The 18,413-nt window shown below is 39.7% G+C and overlaps 2 protein-coding genes across 3 annotated transcripts in view; both read right to left on the reverse strand.

Moving 5' to 3' along the window:
- FAM171B (family with sequence similarity 171 member B) overlaps positions 1-1,664 on the reverse strand; it is a 49,216-nt gene extending 47,552 nt beyond the window's left edge. The window contains exon 1 of the mRNA XM_087819724.1: positions 1,451-1,664. Coding sequence (XP_087675850.1) covers positions 1,451-1,664 — 214 coding nt within the window. The remainder of the gene's footprint in view (positions 1-1,450) is intronic.
- Positions 1,665-8,865: 7,201 nt separating this feature from the next.
- ITGAV (integrin subunit alpha V) overlaps positions 8,866-18,413 on the reverse strand; it is a 76,824-nt gene continuing 67,276 nt past the window's right edge. For both annotated transcript variants that reach the window (XM_016212598.2, XM_016212524.2), the window contains exons 27-30: positions 13,873-13,986; positions 13,665-13,772; positions 12,967-13,089; positions 8,866-12,728 (exon numbers count right to left, since the gene is read on the reverse strand). In XM_016212598.2, the coding sequence (XP_016068084.1) occupies positions 12,633-12,728; positions 12,967-13,089; positions 13,665-13,772; positions 13,873-13,986 (441 nt within the window). In that variant the 3' untranslated portion in view covers positions 8,866-12,632. The remainder of the gene's footprint in view (positions 12,729-12,966; positions 13,090-13,664; positions 13,773-13,872; positions 13,987-18,413) is intronic.

The raw sequence follows: 18,413 nt of genomic DNA on the forward strand, positions 1-18,413 counted from the left end.
TTTAACTAATACTCCTGAAAGATAAATCCAAATAAAAATATATTGCAAACCATAACATCGATCAACACTCTCTGACTTCTCTTGTAGTTCATTTATGAAATCCCTGTCATAATGAAGACGGGCTCTCAATCACTCTCCTACCTCTAATTTCTTTAAATTTAGCAAATAGGTGAAGCAGTCTCGTCCAAACATGCCGTTAGCACTTTCAGTCACAGAAACCTAGGTAGGAAAAGCACCATACACTACCTTTCAGGACTTGTAACCACATCTGAATGTTATTAATTGCTTTCCGAGGGTGTCAGAAACCCATGCTTTCCTGCACACTTCGGTGATTTCATTCTTTGCTCAGAGCACTCTGATAAATTAAATCATCCTGCCTGTGTCATGAGTCGCAGCTGGTGCGCCTGAATATTGCTCTTTGATGATGAACCAGCAGTACAAAATAAGATGCTGATTCCACTCTTTAAAAACCTCATTTTCAGCATCTCGTTTAATATTACTAGGCAGGATTTTAAAACAAAAACAAATGCTATCATTCACTCTGGTTTTGCAAAAAAACCTCAGCCCATTTGCCAAAAAATGGATGGCTTTTTTTTCCTTTCCAAATAGCAGTAGGGGAAGGGGAATGGGGTGAGGGGTGGGGAGAGGCTATTAAAATGGATAATCCTGCTCTTTGCTTAGCTGGGGACCTGACCGGGTAGCGTGAGGCAGGAACCGAGGGGCTGACAGCCGCAGACACTACAGCTATTCCCTCACCCTCAGCGCAGTGCCGGGAACCTGCCTCCCCAAGTTCCACCGCCCGGGGAGGAGAGTCCCTCCTCCGGGGGCGGGCCCGCCGCCCCGGCCTCACTGCGGGCTTCACCTTCCCCGCCTCCCTCTCCCTCCCCCCTCCCTCCCCCTCCCCCTCCATTACAAACTCCTGTTTGGTTTTGCCACATCTTATACTTCAGGCATTCTTGCACACTGCCTTAAACCCTTCCCGGGGTAAGGAGAGGGGGAAATAAATAAAATAAAACAAGGTTTCCTTCTCCACGTCTAAATTTAAACACAGCAGGCAGGCGGGGCGAGGTGGTGAAAGGCGGTATGCATGCGGGTAGGTCTACCGCAAGGTTTCTCACTTCCAGGAGGAAAACGGGTAAGAGCACAATGCTCGAGGGACTGGAGCCGCGTGTGTGCGCGTGTGTGCGCGTGTGTGCGCGTGCAGCCAGGGCTGAGGGAAGGATGGGGGGGGGAGATCAAGCGAGGCAGGTCCCCCCACCCTCCCCGCCGCGGTGCTCGCTCCTTCCCAGGGAGCCCCCCGCCCACGGGGCAGGCCGCCGAGCCCCGCAGCGAGGCGGGGACGGGTCGGGGGGCGCGGGGAGGCGACCTGGCCGGCGAAGGGCCGCGGGAGGCAGCCCCGCGGCGGGAGCGCGCCCGCCGAGCCGAGAGGCGGGGCGGCCGCGGGACCCACCTGGCGCCGCGACGGCGGAGGATGCCCCGGGCCCCTCGGGCCTCTCCTCCTCCGCGTCGTCCCGCTGCCGCTGCTGCTGCTGCTGCTGGATGAGGCTGAGATCCGAGCGGCTGAGCTCGGCTCGGGCGGCGGCGGGGACCAGCCGCGCCTTCAGCAGCACAGCCGCCAGGCCCAGGAGCAGGGTGCAGGGCACGCGCCGGCCGAGCCTCGCCATGGCCGAGAGCCCGCGGGCCGCGGCGGCATATTGCGGGGCTGCGGGCTCCGGCCGCGCCCGCTCGCTCGCTCCCCCGCGCGCCGTCTGCCTCGCACACCCTCGCCCGCAGGAGGCGGCGGCCGGGAGGCGGGGGGCGGCGGGCGCCGGGGAGGGGCGAGCTCGCCTCCTGCGCACGTGACGCGGGCGGGGCGGGGCGCGGGGAGTCGGGGCGGCCGCACCGCGCGCACCTGCGGCCCCGCAGCCCGGGCGAAGGGGCGCGCGCCCTGCGGTGCTGGGGCGCCGGGCCGGGGCGGCCTCCGAGGCTAGCAGAGAAAGGACAGCCTCCTGGGGGCTGGCAGACCTTCCTGTCCTCCAGCCCCGCTGAGGCCCCAGGAAATTTTGCAGCAGGAGTAATAAAGTCGCCCCCCCCATCCCAAAGTAGAGAAGGTGGTTCATTGGTTACCCTGCCCCAGCACTAACGCGGCGCCGGCGGGTCAGAAGGCCGGGGTCCCTGAGCCGCGGGGGCTTTACGCCTCAGCCGGCGCGGAGCGGCTAGGAGGGAGCTGTGGCTCTCCCGGCGTTTGCCAAACTTCCTATTCCTGCTCAAGTGGGAATTTTTATTCTGTATTATAAAACACCCATTACATTTTGTCTAATTGTAGCCTACCCTTTTCATTTGTTCATAAGATAGTTTACTATTGAGCACCAGGTGTATACTATGTGCCAGCATTAAGCCAGGTGTTTGGAATAAGCAAGAGGCAACCCGTGTTCTAGGAGCTTGCTTTTAGGACAGGGGAACAAAACAGCAAATTGCAATCCAATGTGGTGGTTGCCATTGGAGAAGCCCTACAGTGTGCAGAGATTGCAATGAATTGGAAGAAATTAACTATGTGGTTTATGGAAGGGGCTCTGAACACTGGGGGAGGTGGGGTTTAAAGGAGAGTAAGAGGAGCTGTGGGGGTGGGGGGGTCTGCACACTGCAAAGCTCAGAGGTGCTTGGAAAACTGTGAGCAATGTTCGTGACAGAGTGACTGCTTTAGATTGAAAAGGAGAGTGGAGCCCTGGCCAGTGTGGCTCAGTTGGTTGGGCATCAACCTGTGCACCAGGAGGTCCCAGGGTTGGATTCCATTGGCAGTGTGGGGCGTGCAAGAGGCAGCCCATGGATGTTTCTCTCTTATTGATGTTTCTATCTCTCTTTGCCTCTCTCTTCCTCCCCCTCTAAAATCAATAAAAACATTTTTTAAAAAGAATTTTATTAAAAAAGTAAAGGAAAGTGGAGATCAGGTCATAAAAAAATAATAGCAAACATTTCTACAGCAATTACTGTGTGCCGGACACTGTCCAAGCACTTTATGTATGTTAACTCTTGTAATAATCTTGGGTGCTACATAAGGAAATTGAATTGTACACTGTGATTATGAAGTAGTGAAAGAAATTAAGCACGGAAAGGAATTGCTACCAGTATGCATTTTAGAAAGATCACTTTCCTATCAGTACAAAGGATGGATTACAGAGGACTACATTGGAAGAGAAAAGGCCAGTTTAGAGGTGTTTGTAAAAGCCCATGAGGAGATGCTGAAGGTTGTGAGACTGAAAAGGGGAGGAGAGAAGTGAGAGATTCAGTATTTAGGGCTAGAATCAACAGAGTTGGTTGTTTGGGCTGGGAAGGGAGAAAAGAGATAGATATGTCTAGTATGACACTTAAACTGCCAGATCGAGATCCTGGGTGGCTGCTTATAACACTATCAAGATTAAATGATAATAGACTGCAGAACAAGTGATAAGCTGTGGCTTCTTCGGTTCTAATCTCTCTGCATTTACAACTGTGCTCATGTGACATCTCATAGTATAATGTCAATATGATCTGTGACATCATTTACCATCATAGTTGATTCAGCTATGAAGAACAATCCCCTTCCACCCTCACTATTCCATTCTTATGTGTGTTCCTGCCAATGTTTCCAACTTGCTGGAAAAGCACAAATTTCTCAGTAGTAGAAAAGTATTCTTTGGTCAATAGTATGGAAATAGTGCCTATATAGCCATAAAGTAAAATAATAATAAGCATTTTAGTACATCATTGTATCCTCTGAGCAATCCTACAAATTAGCTCTCATTGTCTTATTTAGCAAATGGAAACAATGAAGATCAGAGGCTACTGATTTCGCCCAACGACACACTAATTAGTGTAATTTTACCTTCCTACTGTATTTGAAACTTTTATCATGAGCTTGTATTGCTTTTTAAAAGAGATTTTTAAACCCGGTAAACTATGTGGGTACAGTTACCTGGAAAATAAATGCCAAAGTGAGGCCCCTACACTGAGTACCAGTGGTCCGTCACTGCTTTGCCTCCCTGTGAGCAGGAGCGATGGAGGGGAGGCTGGATGGAGAAGAGCCTTCACTAGTCTCATCAAGCTGTTTTTGTTGCATTTTCTTCCAATTTAGCCCTACTCCTGGAGAGAAGAAAGGAAAAATGGAAATGGCTCCAGAAACCTGACTGGCAGATAGAGGGAAAAGGAATGCTGCCAGGATTTCTGTCATCCCGCTGTATGGTGGCCAGGTCTTAGTTAATATATTAGTAGCTGATCTTCTGAAGGCAAGCCACTGAGGGTGGGCATCCAATCCTTCATTATTATGGGCTGTTGAAAGATAATTTTGTCAGTCAAGATGGTCTTTAGATGGTTTTTAAATGCTCTGTTACTCATATAGGTTATTTTCTGTGCAATAGATGAAAGCCATGTTATTCGATGGAATCAGGGCTAGTAGTTGGTAGATCAAAAGAGTTGATAAAAGACATAAAAATCAATATGTCTTAAGTATATTTAAAACTTTATTTTACCTTAAATAAGTACATGTATATTCATGTACCAATATTTCGATGTAGGGCCAATAATTTTTTATTATCTAATCACATCCTAGGGTTTGAAGTGATGAAACCACAATTATAATGCACCCTTATGATTTGCAGTTTTAGTTTAAGTGGAAGGAGTTCTTAAGTCTTTGACAAGCAAGTTGAGTGCCAAATCCTTCTATGTTCAATTTTCCCACATTTTTACAATTTTCTAACCCACTTAATATTAAACTTTATTTCCACAGAAAAATAGACTTTATTCAAATTTGCGTCTCATCCATTTCTTATAACACATAGAATTGGCAAAAACAAAGTGGTGAGAAGATGTAACTGATTTTCAGCACACACATAAGCCAACCATGGGGGCAAAACCAAGCTGACACTCAGGAAGGTGTGTCCATTGCATGTGCTTCCATGGCAGTCAGTGTAGTTTACAAAGGAATGGAAGATGCCAGTCGATCCAGAAAGTAATTTTCAAGTTCGTAATCCATGACACTGTTCACACTCAATACAATATAACTGTTAGAACTTCATTGCATAAAAACACTAACAGAGCCATCAGAAAGCAAAGTATAATACCATATATACTATATTATATAATAACTCTTCCCTGCTTAAGATCTACCAGAACCTCCTCATTGCTCTTAGCATAAAGTCCAAAATCCCTGCTGACAGACTTACAAAGCCCTTTACAATCTCCTCTCTGCCCGGGCTCATCTTTGAATATTTCCTACAGAGAGGGGAGAGGGAGAGAGAGTTATTTCCTTGAACTGGAATTATCTGGGTTGCCCTAGATGGACCTTCACATATTGATTCCTGCTGCCTGGAACCCCACTCCATCACCTCTTTACCTGGCAGGCCCCCATAGAGACTGCAGGGTTAGTTTAGATACCACTTCCTCCAGTATGCATTTCCCGACACCCTTGGCTTTGATTAGGAGCCTGTGCTACGAGCTCGCATGACGTTTCATATTTCCACACAGTCCTCTATTAAATGGGTATTTACTTGCCTATATCCTCACTAGTGTAGGTTCCACAAGGGCAGAGCCATCACGTTCACAGCCGTGTCTCCAGCTCCTCCTACAGCGTCTAACACTGATGGTCTGATTACTTGGTGATGAAGTCAGCAAGCCAACTTTAAGAGGCTGACTGCTGGTTCGGGACGAGGGCCCTGGAATCAGTGCTCTGGTATTCATTCACAGCTGAGGGGTTCACATAAGACTCCAGACCTCAGTTTTTTCAACTGTATAGTGGGAGAAATGATAGCACCTCAAGGAGGTAACAAAATGAGATAATGTAAAATACTTGTTTCTTGCTGTAGAAGCTGTTCAGTAAATGTCAGCTGCTAATTCTTAATGTTATGTAAAGTTATTCTGTTTTACTTACATATATTTTATAACGCATATAAAATTTCATGTCATATGGAGTCAATTCTCATTTTTCTTGGTAAGGATGTTCTGTGAAGTCACTGTAAACACTTGATTAGCAAATACTGAACCCACTGCCCCTAGGAGGAATACAGAGTTAGGTTCCTGTGAGCCTCTGGTCACATCTTCATCAATCCATCAATACATAATCTTGCTTTATATATGTTTCTGTTTAACAACACCTTATTTACTTAATATTGAGCTTACAGCCAACAGCACTGTAATTCCTGCCTGAAAGCAGCTTATCTAACACGTTTTCTCTGTAAGGCACACCCGGCCTTCTTGAGCTTAGGAATACTAGGCAGCACTTCAGCATTATAAAATTAGGGGTCATTTTAAACAACAAAATTGCCAACAAAAAGTACAAAACTGGAAGAAAAAAAAGGCATTAAATAGACCTCAGCTCTCTCTTGTATCTACAGAGAGCTGAAGGGGGAAGAACACTACCTTGTTTGAACTCAGCGGGGGATGTGCCTATCAGCAAATAAAATTTTTCACTGCTCTGCACATTTCTGGGAATAACTATGAAAGTACTGACTTGAGGGTTACAAATATATTTTAGCAAATAAGCAAATTCAGAACTATGGACTCATGAATAATGAAGATCAACTGCATATATGTGCGTGTGATATATATGGTAAGAGGTTGGATAAAATCTTTTGGTGTAAGAAAGATTAGATAAAAAGTTATAGGGAAGCCAAATAATTCTGGAGGAAAAAATATGAATGCCATCAAGGATTAAGAAAGAATCCACCCTTGCAGTTTCAGGCTCCAGGCCTGCCCAAGCTCCAGGCGGGCTTTCCCCAAGGCCCGAAGCACCAGGTTGGCTCCTTTGGACCCAGGCTCCAGGCCAACCCCCATGGCCCCAAACTCCAGGCCTGCCCCTGCACCAGACCAGCCCCTGTGGCCTTAGGCTCCAGGCCCACCCCAGCACCAGACCAGCACCCACAGATCCAGACTCTAGTGGACCCAGGGTGCAAGACTGCATGCATGGGCTCAGGGTCCAGCCTTTCCCCACCATCACCATCTGCAAATCAATCAATGTGATACACCACATTAACAAAATAAAGTATAAAAATCATATGATCATCTCAATAGATGCTGAAAAGCATCCAACAAAATTCAACACCCTTTAATGATTAAAAAAAAAAACCCCAAAAAACTCAACAAATTAGGTATTAAAGGAATGTACCTCAATACAATAAAGGCCATCTATGACGATCCCAAAGCTAACGTCACACTCAATGGTGAAAGCTGAAAACATTTCTTCTAAGATCAGAAACAAGACAAAGATGTCCCCTCTCACCAATTGTATTAAATATAGCACTGGAAATCATAGCCAAAGCAATTAAGAAAAAAAAGGAGGAAAGAGCATCGAAATCAGAGAGAGAGAGGTAAAACTGTCTTTTTGTGGAGGACATTGTTATATATAGAAAATTTTAAATGACTCCACCAAAACTGATATAACTAATCAACAAATTGAGTAAAATTGCAGGATACAAAATGAACATACAAAATTAGTTGTTTTTACACACTAACAATGAACTATGTGAAAAAGAAATTAAGAAAAAAATTCCACTTACAATAGCATTAAAAGAAAAACCTTAGGAATAAATTTAATCAAAGAGGAGACAGACCTGTACACTAAAAACTATAAAACAATGATGAAAGAAAAACATCCCTTGTTCATGGATTGAAAGAATGAATATTGTTAAAATGTCCATAATCCCCAAAGCCATCTATAGCTTCATTGCAGTCCCTATAAAAATTCCAATGGTATTTTTCATAGAAATAGAAAAAAATCCTAAAATTTATATGAAACCACAAAAGAACATGAGTAGCCAAAGCAATCCTGAGCAAAAAGAACAAAGCTAGAGATAATACACTACCCAATTTCAAAATATAATACAAAGTAGTCAAAACGGCATGGTAATGGTATAAAAACAGACATATAAACTAACGGAACAGAACAGGGAGTCCAGAAATACATCCACAAGTTTACGGTCAATTGCTTTTTGGTATCCACTGGAGATCCACAAGTTTCGTGTGAATTTTACATCAGCAGAAACACTGCCAGTTGGTCTAAAATAAAGTACAAAATGAAAAAGCATATTGGGCCCACAAAATGTTACCAGTACTCAGCTGCAAACACGTGCTATATTTCATGGTGGGGGGAGCTGACTCAGTGTGGAGCCATGAGCCACAGAGAATTATTCAGAGAACTATTTGAAACCAAATGGAGTTTGCCCAGCTGGATGCCAGCGTTGCTTGGGATCAGTGCCTTTTTTCCTTCTCTGAACCGGGACGTCTGTAATTGTTATCATATGCCTGTCCCACTGTGTAATGTTCAGAGCAGGTAACTTGTTTCTTCAGTTTCACAGCTCCACATGTACAGAGAGGAGCTGTACCCTAGGGCAGATCATAACCCAAGCCTCGCCCATTCCTAATTTGGATGATGATATTTAGGGCATTCAAGCTGATTAGGTAAACCTGTTCTAACTTGTGGTTTTCAGCAGTTTGACCATGATGTACATAGATAGTGTTTTCTGTAATTGCCTTGTTGGGGTTCACTGAGCTTCCAAAATTGTAGGTTGCTATTTTTTAATCAAATTTGGAAGCTTTTTGGCTTCCAATATTTTATCTGACCCATGTTCTCTCCCCTAAGACTCCTTTGGTACTTAGATTGTCCCATGGGTCACTGAGACAGTTTATTTTTTAATCCCTTCCTTCCTTCCTTCTGTGTTTCAGTTTGGATGAATTCTATTGCTCTAACACAATTCTTTTGTGTTACCTTTTTTCAAATAACTAACACTCTTAAGAATTCAGATGTTTAGAGAGATGTGTCATCTCTCTGAGGTCCTCCTTTTAGGGCATTATTGCCTGCTCATGCGAACGAAAAACAAAACACCACCACAGAAAGAAAATAGTCTATACACAAAGGCGGCACCATATGCTCAAGTTTATTGTACAGTCACAAGTTACACACTGGACACTAAGGAGAACATTGTGCCAGTTTTCACAAATGCAAATCAAGTTAGCAAATGACAAATTTTAGAACACATTTTATATCTCACCCAATGTGGGTGATCACAAGAAAAGCTAAAGAAAGAAAACCTATGTTACTTAGGTAGCAAACTAATTTGATATACACAGCTTCCAAGATACTTTAAGAGATTCCAAAGTGTTTCAAAACTAGTAGGGAATAGTTCATGTCTGGCTGAAATAAAATGTAGAATGGACCTTCTATGAGTAAATAACTTCATTTGTATGTCCATAGCAGAATCACTCCTTCCTGCTAACAAAATATTAATACAGTTCCATTTAGATTAGGGTTTACTAAATTAATAATGCCTCCAAAATTATCTGGGTTTGGTTACATTGTTATATTGCACTTGAGAAGAGTGACAACAAAAATGAAAGATTCAGTACCTCTCCCAGGGAATTCATTATGTGTCAGAAATTACAATGAAACATAAGCATATATGCATGCTGCATGTCCACAGGTTCTTCATCCCAACTAGCCTCCCAACAAGTGAAAAGGAATAACTTTCCAAAACACTGAGTATTAAGTCATTTCATTTACCATTTTTGATCTTACATTCAATTTTCAAATTTTATATTTTTTTCTTATTTATCAAACTACCACACAAACAAGCTACCCAAGAGTACAAACAAGGTGACACCGAGAAAGGCAATGGTCATACCCAGGTATCCCAAGAATGACTTAGTCTTCACCATGCTTGGCACTACATTCTGCAACAGATAAACTTCTACCGATTTACAAATTCTGTTTGCCTTATAAACCCAGCTGACCTCTTATATACTATACTCTTGCCACATAAATCTCTCTCATAGGGTCATAGTTCAGTATTAAAAATCTTTCACAGCCCCTTTAAAGAAGCCAGTATAGTCTCTTCTTAACACTTAAATTTTCTCTTTATATAAATATAAGCATTAATGAGAATTTACTATGAGTAAGTAGTTTCATAATATAGATATAATTGTGGCACTAACATTTTGATTAATTGTTTTACACTTCAGAATTAAGAACTCAATCAGAATTATACTACTGATCACAAGAGAAAGGGAAAGGGAAGAAAAATAAAGAATGTCTCTCATGCAAATATTTTTCAAAATATCAATTCTGAAATAAATTCCTATATAAGAAATCAACAATATTTCTCACCAATATCAAATGATTTAAATATTATCTACCTCACTCATGTTTTTAAACTGAATCAGATAAAAATTTTATACTCAAAATGGATTTTAACTCTCAATAAATCACATGATAGTATTTAAAATATTAGAAAATTAAAATAGTTTTCATAGGATTATTTTTTTGATACTTTAACCAAATATAGTCACATGCTACTTTAGGGTAAAGATAATCCAAATATTCTCCTCAAAGAGTAGGCTCTTAAATTATTCTTTTACCTTATTGTTTAGAGGTAAAAACTTTCATTTTTAAAAGAAAATACTATTGCCTACGACTACAATTCATAAAGACAATTTAAGTCATCATGTTAAATTCCAATGACAACATCCTTCAATCTCCTATACATGATTATACCTTGGAATAGAGGTATAACTTCTATCCAATATGTATTTTCAGGAAGACTTTTAGTACATGGGAAAACAGGTAAAGATGAAAGTTGTTATAGAACAATTTAGTGACTGTCTGGTGGCAGACCCTAGGATAAAAAATATTTTTTCTTTAAAAAAGTTAAATTTATTGGTAATAAAAATACTTACTGTATATGACTAAGATCTTTTAAGTTACTAATAAAATCTATATTACAAAATCTATTAATTTTGAAATTCATTCCAGCTAAATAGAGGGTCTTGTCAATGTTCTAACTTGTATAACTCATCTATATGTGCCTCTATTTTATGACTACAGCCACTTGTGTAGGGAATTATAACAAAAGACATGGCAAGATAAATTTCAATTGTTTTTCAAACAGAAAAGTATTCAATTATTTAGAGGAAACATTTATCACTGCTTAATAAAAACAGCAGTTAAAAAGCTATCAAACCCTCAATTTCTAATGCATAGCATGATGTAATTGCACAAAAATAGTTATGTCATCCCCAGGCTTTGAGGAACTGTGAATAAATCACATATTCCTCTAGAAAATTTATCATCGTACCGACATATAAAACTATCTGCAGCTTTTACAAAAAAGTCTTAGGAAAGTTATTTACGGTAATAAACCTAAGAAAATTTTAAAATGTTTCCAGTAACTTGAATTGCTTATAAAAGTACCTTTTAAAAGTTATTTTGAGAGCTGAGACTGGTTTTACACATTACACCCTGCTCAAAATGAGGTAATATCATGTAAGTAGCATCATGCTATTGCAAATGTAAGGATCTCAATTCCAAGCATTTCTCATGGGGTTGAGGGATTGGGTGCAGATTCCTGTAGGTCGTAAAGATTCCTCATTGATCTTGACCTGTTCTCAGTAACAATTTTGGAAATACAAGAAAAAAATACATATATAGGAGGAAAATAAATTAATTCCAACTAAAAACTCTTGATCTAATCTAAAAACATACTATTAATAAGCAACTCTATCAAAGAACTACAAACATAGTTTTTTTAAATTAAAATGCTTATGTTTTTGTAAATGGCCAGACTAATATGATGGAATAAATGTACTTTGGAAATGATTTCCAACTCCATATGGCCTTAAGCATCATGATGTTTAGCTGAAATTAATCTATTATACAAAAGAGGCATTTTTTATTTAAGAACTAATTTTTAGTATGAGTTAAAAGATTTGAAATACAACTTAAATAATTAAAATGTAATACAATGGCCCTAGCCGGTCTGGCTCAGTGGTAAGAGCATTGGCCTGCAGGCTGAAGGGTCCCAGGTTCGATTCCAGCCAAGGGTATGTACCTGGGTTGCAGACTCGATCCCCGGCCCCAGTCGGGGCGTGCGTAAGGAGGCAACCAATCAATGTGTCTCTCTCATGTCGATGTTTCTCTCTCTTTCTCTTTCCCTCTCCCTTCCACTCTCTCTGAAAAGCAATGGGAAAAATATCCTCGGGTGAAGATTAAAAAATAATAATAAAATGGGTTTTGGATTAAATATAAATAAAAATTTAATAGCATGTACCCAATTTCATATTAAAACAAAATAGTATACCTATCTATTACAGGAAAGAACTTTGATGGGGTCTTTTTTTAACTTTACCATGTAGGTAATATTAAAATCTAAGTTCATGGAGTTATAAAGTCTTTAGTAACTTGAAAACTCAACTGTAGTGTAATGTGTATTAACATTAAGTACCTGTACAAACGATGTGGATGCTAAGGTCCAGATATGAATTGCTTTAGAACAACAACAACAACAAACAACAAAATACAACATACAAACCAGAAACAGTCATTATAGAAGGTACTATTTTACATAAAGTGGTAACTCAGGCACCACCTGTCTTATGTACATTAAAGAACTATCACTTGAAATTTTATTATTTAAATACCTAAAAACACAAGTCAGTGGATTGTATTAAATGTATGTCTGAACTTTTTTATAACGAAAAGGTTGACAAGATATTGCTCTCATTCTGTGGTTAATACCAATGGGTCAGCAGGAAAGTCTTAGAATTTTAGTCCTCACGAAGGAAATTGCAATCTATAGTGACACTGGTAATTGTCATGGTCAGGATGTAGCATAACTTAAAAAAAAAAATCACAGTTAAGTTTCCGAGTTTCCTTCACCATTTTCATGAGGTTGAAGCTGTTCCCTTTCTTGTTCCTCTTGAGGTGGCCGAACACGTTTAAAAAAGCCCATCTGTCAGTTGAAGAAAAACTAACATTACTGCAATATCAGTGAAGAATATTAAAAGTATTCTAGGTGACTGTATCATCACCAAGAACATTTCTTCCTTCAAATAACATGCAATGCTCACCATGCAGCATCATCAAAGATCCCTTCCCCTCCCCTTCCTTCCCTTCCACCCTCCTCCTTCCTCTGCTCCCTTCCCCTTTTGTTCTGCTTCCCCCCCCCTTCTCCCAAGTTCATTCCTTACCCTGTACATCACAAACACCAAAACAGCCAGTAACAACAGTCCTGCTAGAACTGCTAAAATGATCACCCACACAGGCACAGGCATGGGCGCTGGCTGAATGCCCCAGGTGACATTAGTGGTAACCTGTCAGGGGAAAAGAAGTTTTTGAGCCTTAAAAATAGTTCACTGACTTATTCGACAACTATCTGAATGCCTACTGTATTTTATTTTAATGGTATTCACATTCTTTTTCTTGTGTATGACAATTTATGATGATATATATGGTATCTACAGCAGACACATACACACATAAAACTCCCCCAAACAGGTGAACTTCTGGTCACCTCTGAAATGATTTTTAGATAATCCAATCCAGTTTATGTGTTGGTCCCATTTTTGACCCTCAAATTAAAGATCTTTATTAAAATGCCTTCACTTCTTACAGTTAATTTTCCAACTTTCTAACTTTATGGAGAAAAGTGCCAAAATTTCGCCCATGAAATTCAGTCAATACTAAAAATCTCTTACACAGGATAAGATGCTAAAGTAAAAGGTCTACCTTTAATAATTCTGGGGTGAGAGAGTAAAATAATAATATTAAATTAACTTATAATCCTATTAAATAACTCTTACTTTAAATTATCAAGATAGTTAAACTGTCATTATTTAAAATAAATTAAAATTTTAATTTAGTCCATTCCCCCAAATCAATGACTTACTAATGTGGAGTTAGAGATATCCTCAATTGGAAGGTTCTTATAAGGAAACTCGATGACATTAAATGAAGCAGATGACTTCAGAGAGTATGAATGATTCTGGTTTTCCTTCTGTATGGAAGTAACAATGAAATGATTTCCTAGGTGTCAGATTTTTCTTATGTCTTTGAAAAAATGAGTAACTTTAAAAATGCTTCATCTGTGCACTTACATTCATAAAGGTCTCAGTCCACAGGAGAGACTTTACATACAGGATTGCGCTCTTTCCTCTGTCTAGTCGTCCAACCTGGCAGACGATCTTCAAGCACTCAGCAATTCCACAACCCTGCCAAAACAAGTTATTTACTTACAAGAAAAGGTTATTCTGTCATCTCTTCAACTTTTGAAAACCAGACATTATATTCATTTCATGTGAAGGCCAAAGAGATGACACATATTCTTTTGCCTTATAGGAATAATGTTAAAAATGAACAGGCTGATATTAGTCTATGAATGCTTTTTGTTCTAAAGGAGTAGGTTTTTATGTAATTTGTTATAGAAGGATAAGATCTATAAATTTAAGATATTTATTTTTATGGCTAGGTTCTCAACATTCTGAGCAAACCCAGAGCACGATGATTTTATAAGACATGAAAATCAGACCACAATATCCGTTTAAAAAAAAAAAAGAAACTGAATCTTTAACAGTTATTCAATGTAAGAATCAAGTGCCATGCTGGTAATCTTTGCTACATTCAGTGTTTTTATCAGTAACTTAAAGGCAGGCAGCCAAAGGTAACAAATAGTCACGTCATCTATCTCTGTGCTGGCTAACCTGCACTAGACACATCACACGCACACTCCTCACAACAATGCCATCTAGTAAGTGGCACCTCCAGTTGATGAACCGGAGTAGAAGCGAGCTTTCTTGACCTGATACAGGGAATCTATGAAAAGTCTACAGCTAACATTATACTTAATGATAAGAATGGATGTTTTTCCCCTAAGATCAGGAACAAGACAAAGGTGCCCACTCACAACATTTTTATTCAACATTGTTCAGAAGGTTCCAGCCAGTGCAATTAAGAAAAATTTTTTTAAAAAGTATCCAGATTGGAAAGGAAAATGTAAAGCTATCTCTATTCATAGGTGACAGGATCTTATACATACAAAACACTAAAGAATTCACAATAAAACTATGAGAGCTAATGAGCAAGTACAGAATATAAGATTAATATACAAATGAGTTGTATTTCTATAGCACTGAAAAATCTAAAAATTAAATAACTTAAAATTAAGACTTCTATTTAAAATAGCATTAAAATTAATAAAACATGTGGAAGTACTTTAACCAAGGAAGTACAAGACTTATACACTTAAAACGTAGAATGTTTTTGAAAGAAATTAAAGGAGACATAAACACAAAGATATCTCATGATCGAGATGTGAAAAACTTAAGATGGCAATACTCCCAAATTGATAGATCCAATAAATTCTCTACCAAAATTCTAACTACCTTTTTTTTGGTAAAAACTGACAAGGCGATTCAAAAATTCACATGGAATTTTATATGAATATAAATTTACAAGGGACTTCAAATAATCAAAGCAATCTTAAAAAAGAAAATGTTGGAGGACATACACTCCCCAATTTCAAAACCTGAGGCAGAGATACAATATTCAAACAATCTGGAACTGGCATAAGTATACATGTGTAGCTCAATGGAAGAGAATTGGCAGGCCAGAAATAAACCCATACATTTATGGTCAATGCATTTTCAACAGGCTGCCAAGACCATTTAAGGGGGAGAGAGATGTAAATGTAAGAGCTAAAAGTATAAGACGTAGAAAACTTAGGTGTAAATCTTCAGAACCTTGAGTTAGACAATGGTTTCTTAAATATGACAGCAAAAGTACAAACAACAAGAGAAGAAAGAGACTTGAGAAAATAGAAATGGATACAAGCAGAAGAAAATTCCATTTATAAAGTACTGAAGGAACAGTACTGGATTTTGCTGAACAGGCCTATCCTCAAAAGAGCATTTACTGAGTTCATACACCTTCTTTCGTGTCTGGACAAATTAACAAGTACCATGAATTACCACTCACTGTTTCCATCAGAAATACAAGTAAGTCATTTTGGTGAGAGTTTAAAAAAAGAAAAGGAAAGAGAAGAAATTTGGACTTCAAACTTTTAAAAAATTGCATCAAAAGATACAAAAAATTTGCATCAAGGAACTGAAAAGACAACTTACAGAATGAGAGAAAATATGTGCAATCATAGTTCTGATAAGGGTAGTATATAGAATATATAAAGAATTATGACTCTGTTAACAATATAAGGCAAATGAAATTTAAAAATAAAAAAAGGATTTGACTAGAAATCTCTCAAAAGAAGACATACAGATGAAAAGATGCTCAGTATCATTAGTCATTAGGGAAATACAAATAAAACAAATGAGATACCACTTCACACTGACAAGGATGACGGTAAAAAAATATATATATGTTTTAAAGTCAATAGCAAGGGAAGGCAAGGATGAGGAGATGTTAGAACCCTCACACACTGCCAGTTGGGAATGTAAAATGATGCAACCACTTTGAAACCAGTTCAGCAATTCCTTAAAAGCTAAACAGAATCCCCATATGACCCAGCAACTGCACTCCTAGGTTTATCCCTAAGAGAAGTGAAAACATGTTCACACAAAGACTTATGCATGAATGTTCAAAACAGGCAAAAAATGGAAACAACTCAAATGTTCATCAACCGATGACTGGATAAACAAAATGTGACATATCCAAAGAATGGAATATTTAGCCATAAAAACAACACTGAAATACTAATACATGCTACAACATGGTGAGCCTTAAAAACACTATGCTAAATCAAAGAAGCCAAACACAAAAGACCACATGCTATTTGACTTTATTTATATGAAATGTCCAGAACAGACAAATTCTTAGACAGAAAGTAGACTAGTGGTTGCCAGGGCTGGTGGTAGGGGAAATGGGTAGCGACTGCCCAACAGGTACAGCGCTTCTTTTTGAAGTGATGAAATGTTCTGGAATGAGATAATGATGGTGGTTGCGCAATGTGAATACACTAAAAATCACTAAATCGTACACATTAAAATGGTTAAAATAGGGAATTTTATATCATGTAAGTTTTATCTCAATTTTTTTAAAGATGTAATTCAGCAGGAAGACAGACAGGATGGGGTCGAAGTGGGGCGGGTAGAGAGTAATTTCTATTCACGTGCGGGGTCGGGAAGGTCCTGTGTAATCTGGCAGATAGGACCAGAAGGAGACAGGGAAGTAAGCCGCAGGGATATCTGGACAAAGAGCACTGCAGGCAGACAGGAGAGCAAGTTTCAAATCCTGGAAACATGCCTGGGGCTGTCTGTCCAGTGAAAAGCAAGACAGTCAAAAACGGGAGGAGCGGAGGAAGGAGAGGAAACACAGGCCCAAGGCCAAAGAGCCTTCATCACGTTGCACTTAAAGGCCTTTCAGGTTCCAGTTTTCTCTCTGAGTCAGATGGGAAGGCACTGGAGTGACCTGACACGACCTATGGCTTCTGCGGATCACTGTGGCTTCTGTGTGGTAGTGGGGAAAAGGGCAGAAATATGGTCTCCAACTAGAGGCTTAGCAATAGTCCCAGTGAGAGAGGAAGGTGACCTGGGGTAGGTGTGGCAGTGGTAGAATAGGTGAAAAGGGCTAGATTCAGGTATTCTAAAAGTAGGTATTGATAGAATTTGCTGAAATATAGGATGTGAGGTTTAAAAAAAGACAGGAGTCACGCATGATGTCCAGGTTTTGGACAGAGAGTGGAATTAATATTACAAAACTGTGGAACACTATAGAAAGAGCAGAGTTGGGAGAACTCAAGGGTATGTTCTTAGAAATAAGTTTAAGACTCCTAGTAAATAAATATTAAGAGGAGTTCCAGTAGGAGGCTGGAAAATGGAGTGTGGAGTTTGATGCAGAGGATCAGGTTGGAAATGTAAACCAAAGTCATCCGCACAGAGGCGGTCTTTACAGCCACAGGAGTGAATGAGACCATCCAGTGTTGCACTGCAAGGCAGAACCTTCTACAGTGATGAGACAATCAATATGGAGATATCTGTATTTGCCGAAGCAGTAGCCACTAGCCACATGTGGCTAATGAACCCCTGAAATGTGGCTGGTGTCTATAATATTGAACAGCACAGAGCTAATGAATGAATGAATGGAGGTAGTGCAAACAAGAAACCTGGGCCCTGAGCCCTGGAACACTATCTTGGTTAAAAGTCTGGAAATGGAGATTAATAAGTAGCCAGTTGTGCTAGGTGGAGCTGCAGAAGAGAGCAGTGTCCTAGAAGTGAATGAGGAGTGATTCACAGAGGAGGAAGTGATTTATTGTGCAGAAAGTCACTGAGCAGTTGAATTGCAGAGAACTAAGGACCATGGAATCTGATGATATGAAAATAGCCAGTGATCGCTAATGAACATAAACACTATTCCAGATTCTCTGCTACTTGATGGTTTTCAGAACTGTTAAATTTCAAAAACTTAACCAGTAAGCATACTTTATAACTGTCATTATATAGGCTGACTCAACAAAAGTAAATCAAAATGCTAATTATTCTTGCAATATACTTTTGTTGAGGTCTCGCAGTATTTCACCAAAGCCTCAAAGATTAGGGTGAGACCAAGAAAGAGGTCAGTTAAAGGAGTACAGTCAGAACAAAAAAGTTAGAACACAAAATATTTTTATTAGCAATCTACAGAAATAGAT

Source organism: Miniopterus natalensis, chromosome 8, assembly GCF_054644295.1.
Source record: "Miniopterus natalensis isolate mMinNat1 chromosome 8, mMinNat1.hap1, whole genome shotgun sequence".
Lineage (NCBI taxonomy): Eukaryota > Metazoa > Chordata > Mammalia > Chiroptera > Miniopteridae > Miniopterus > Miniopterus natalensis.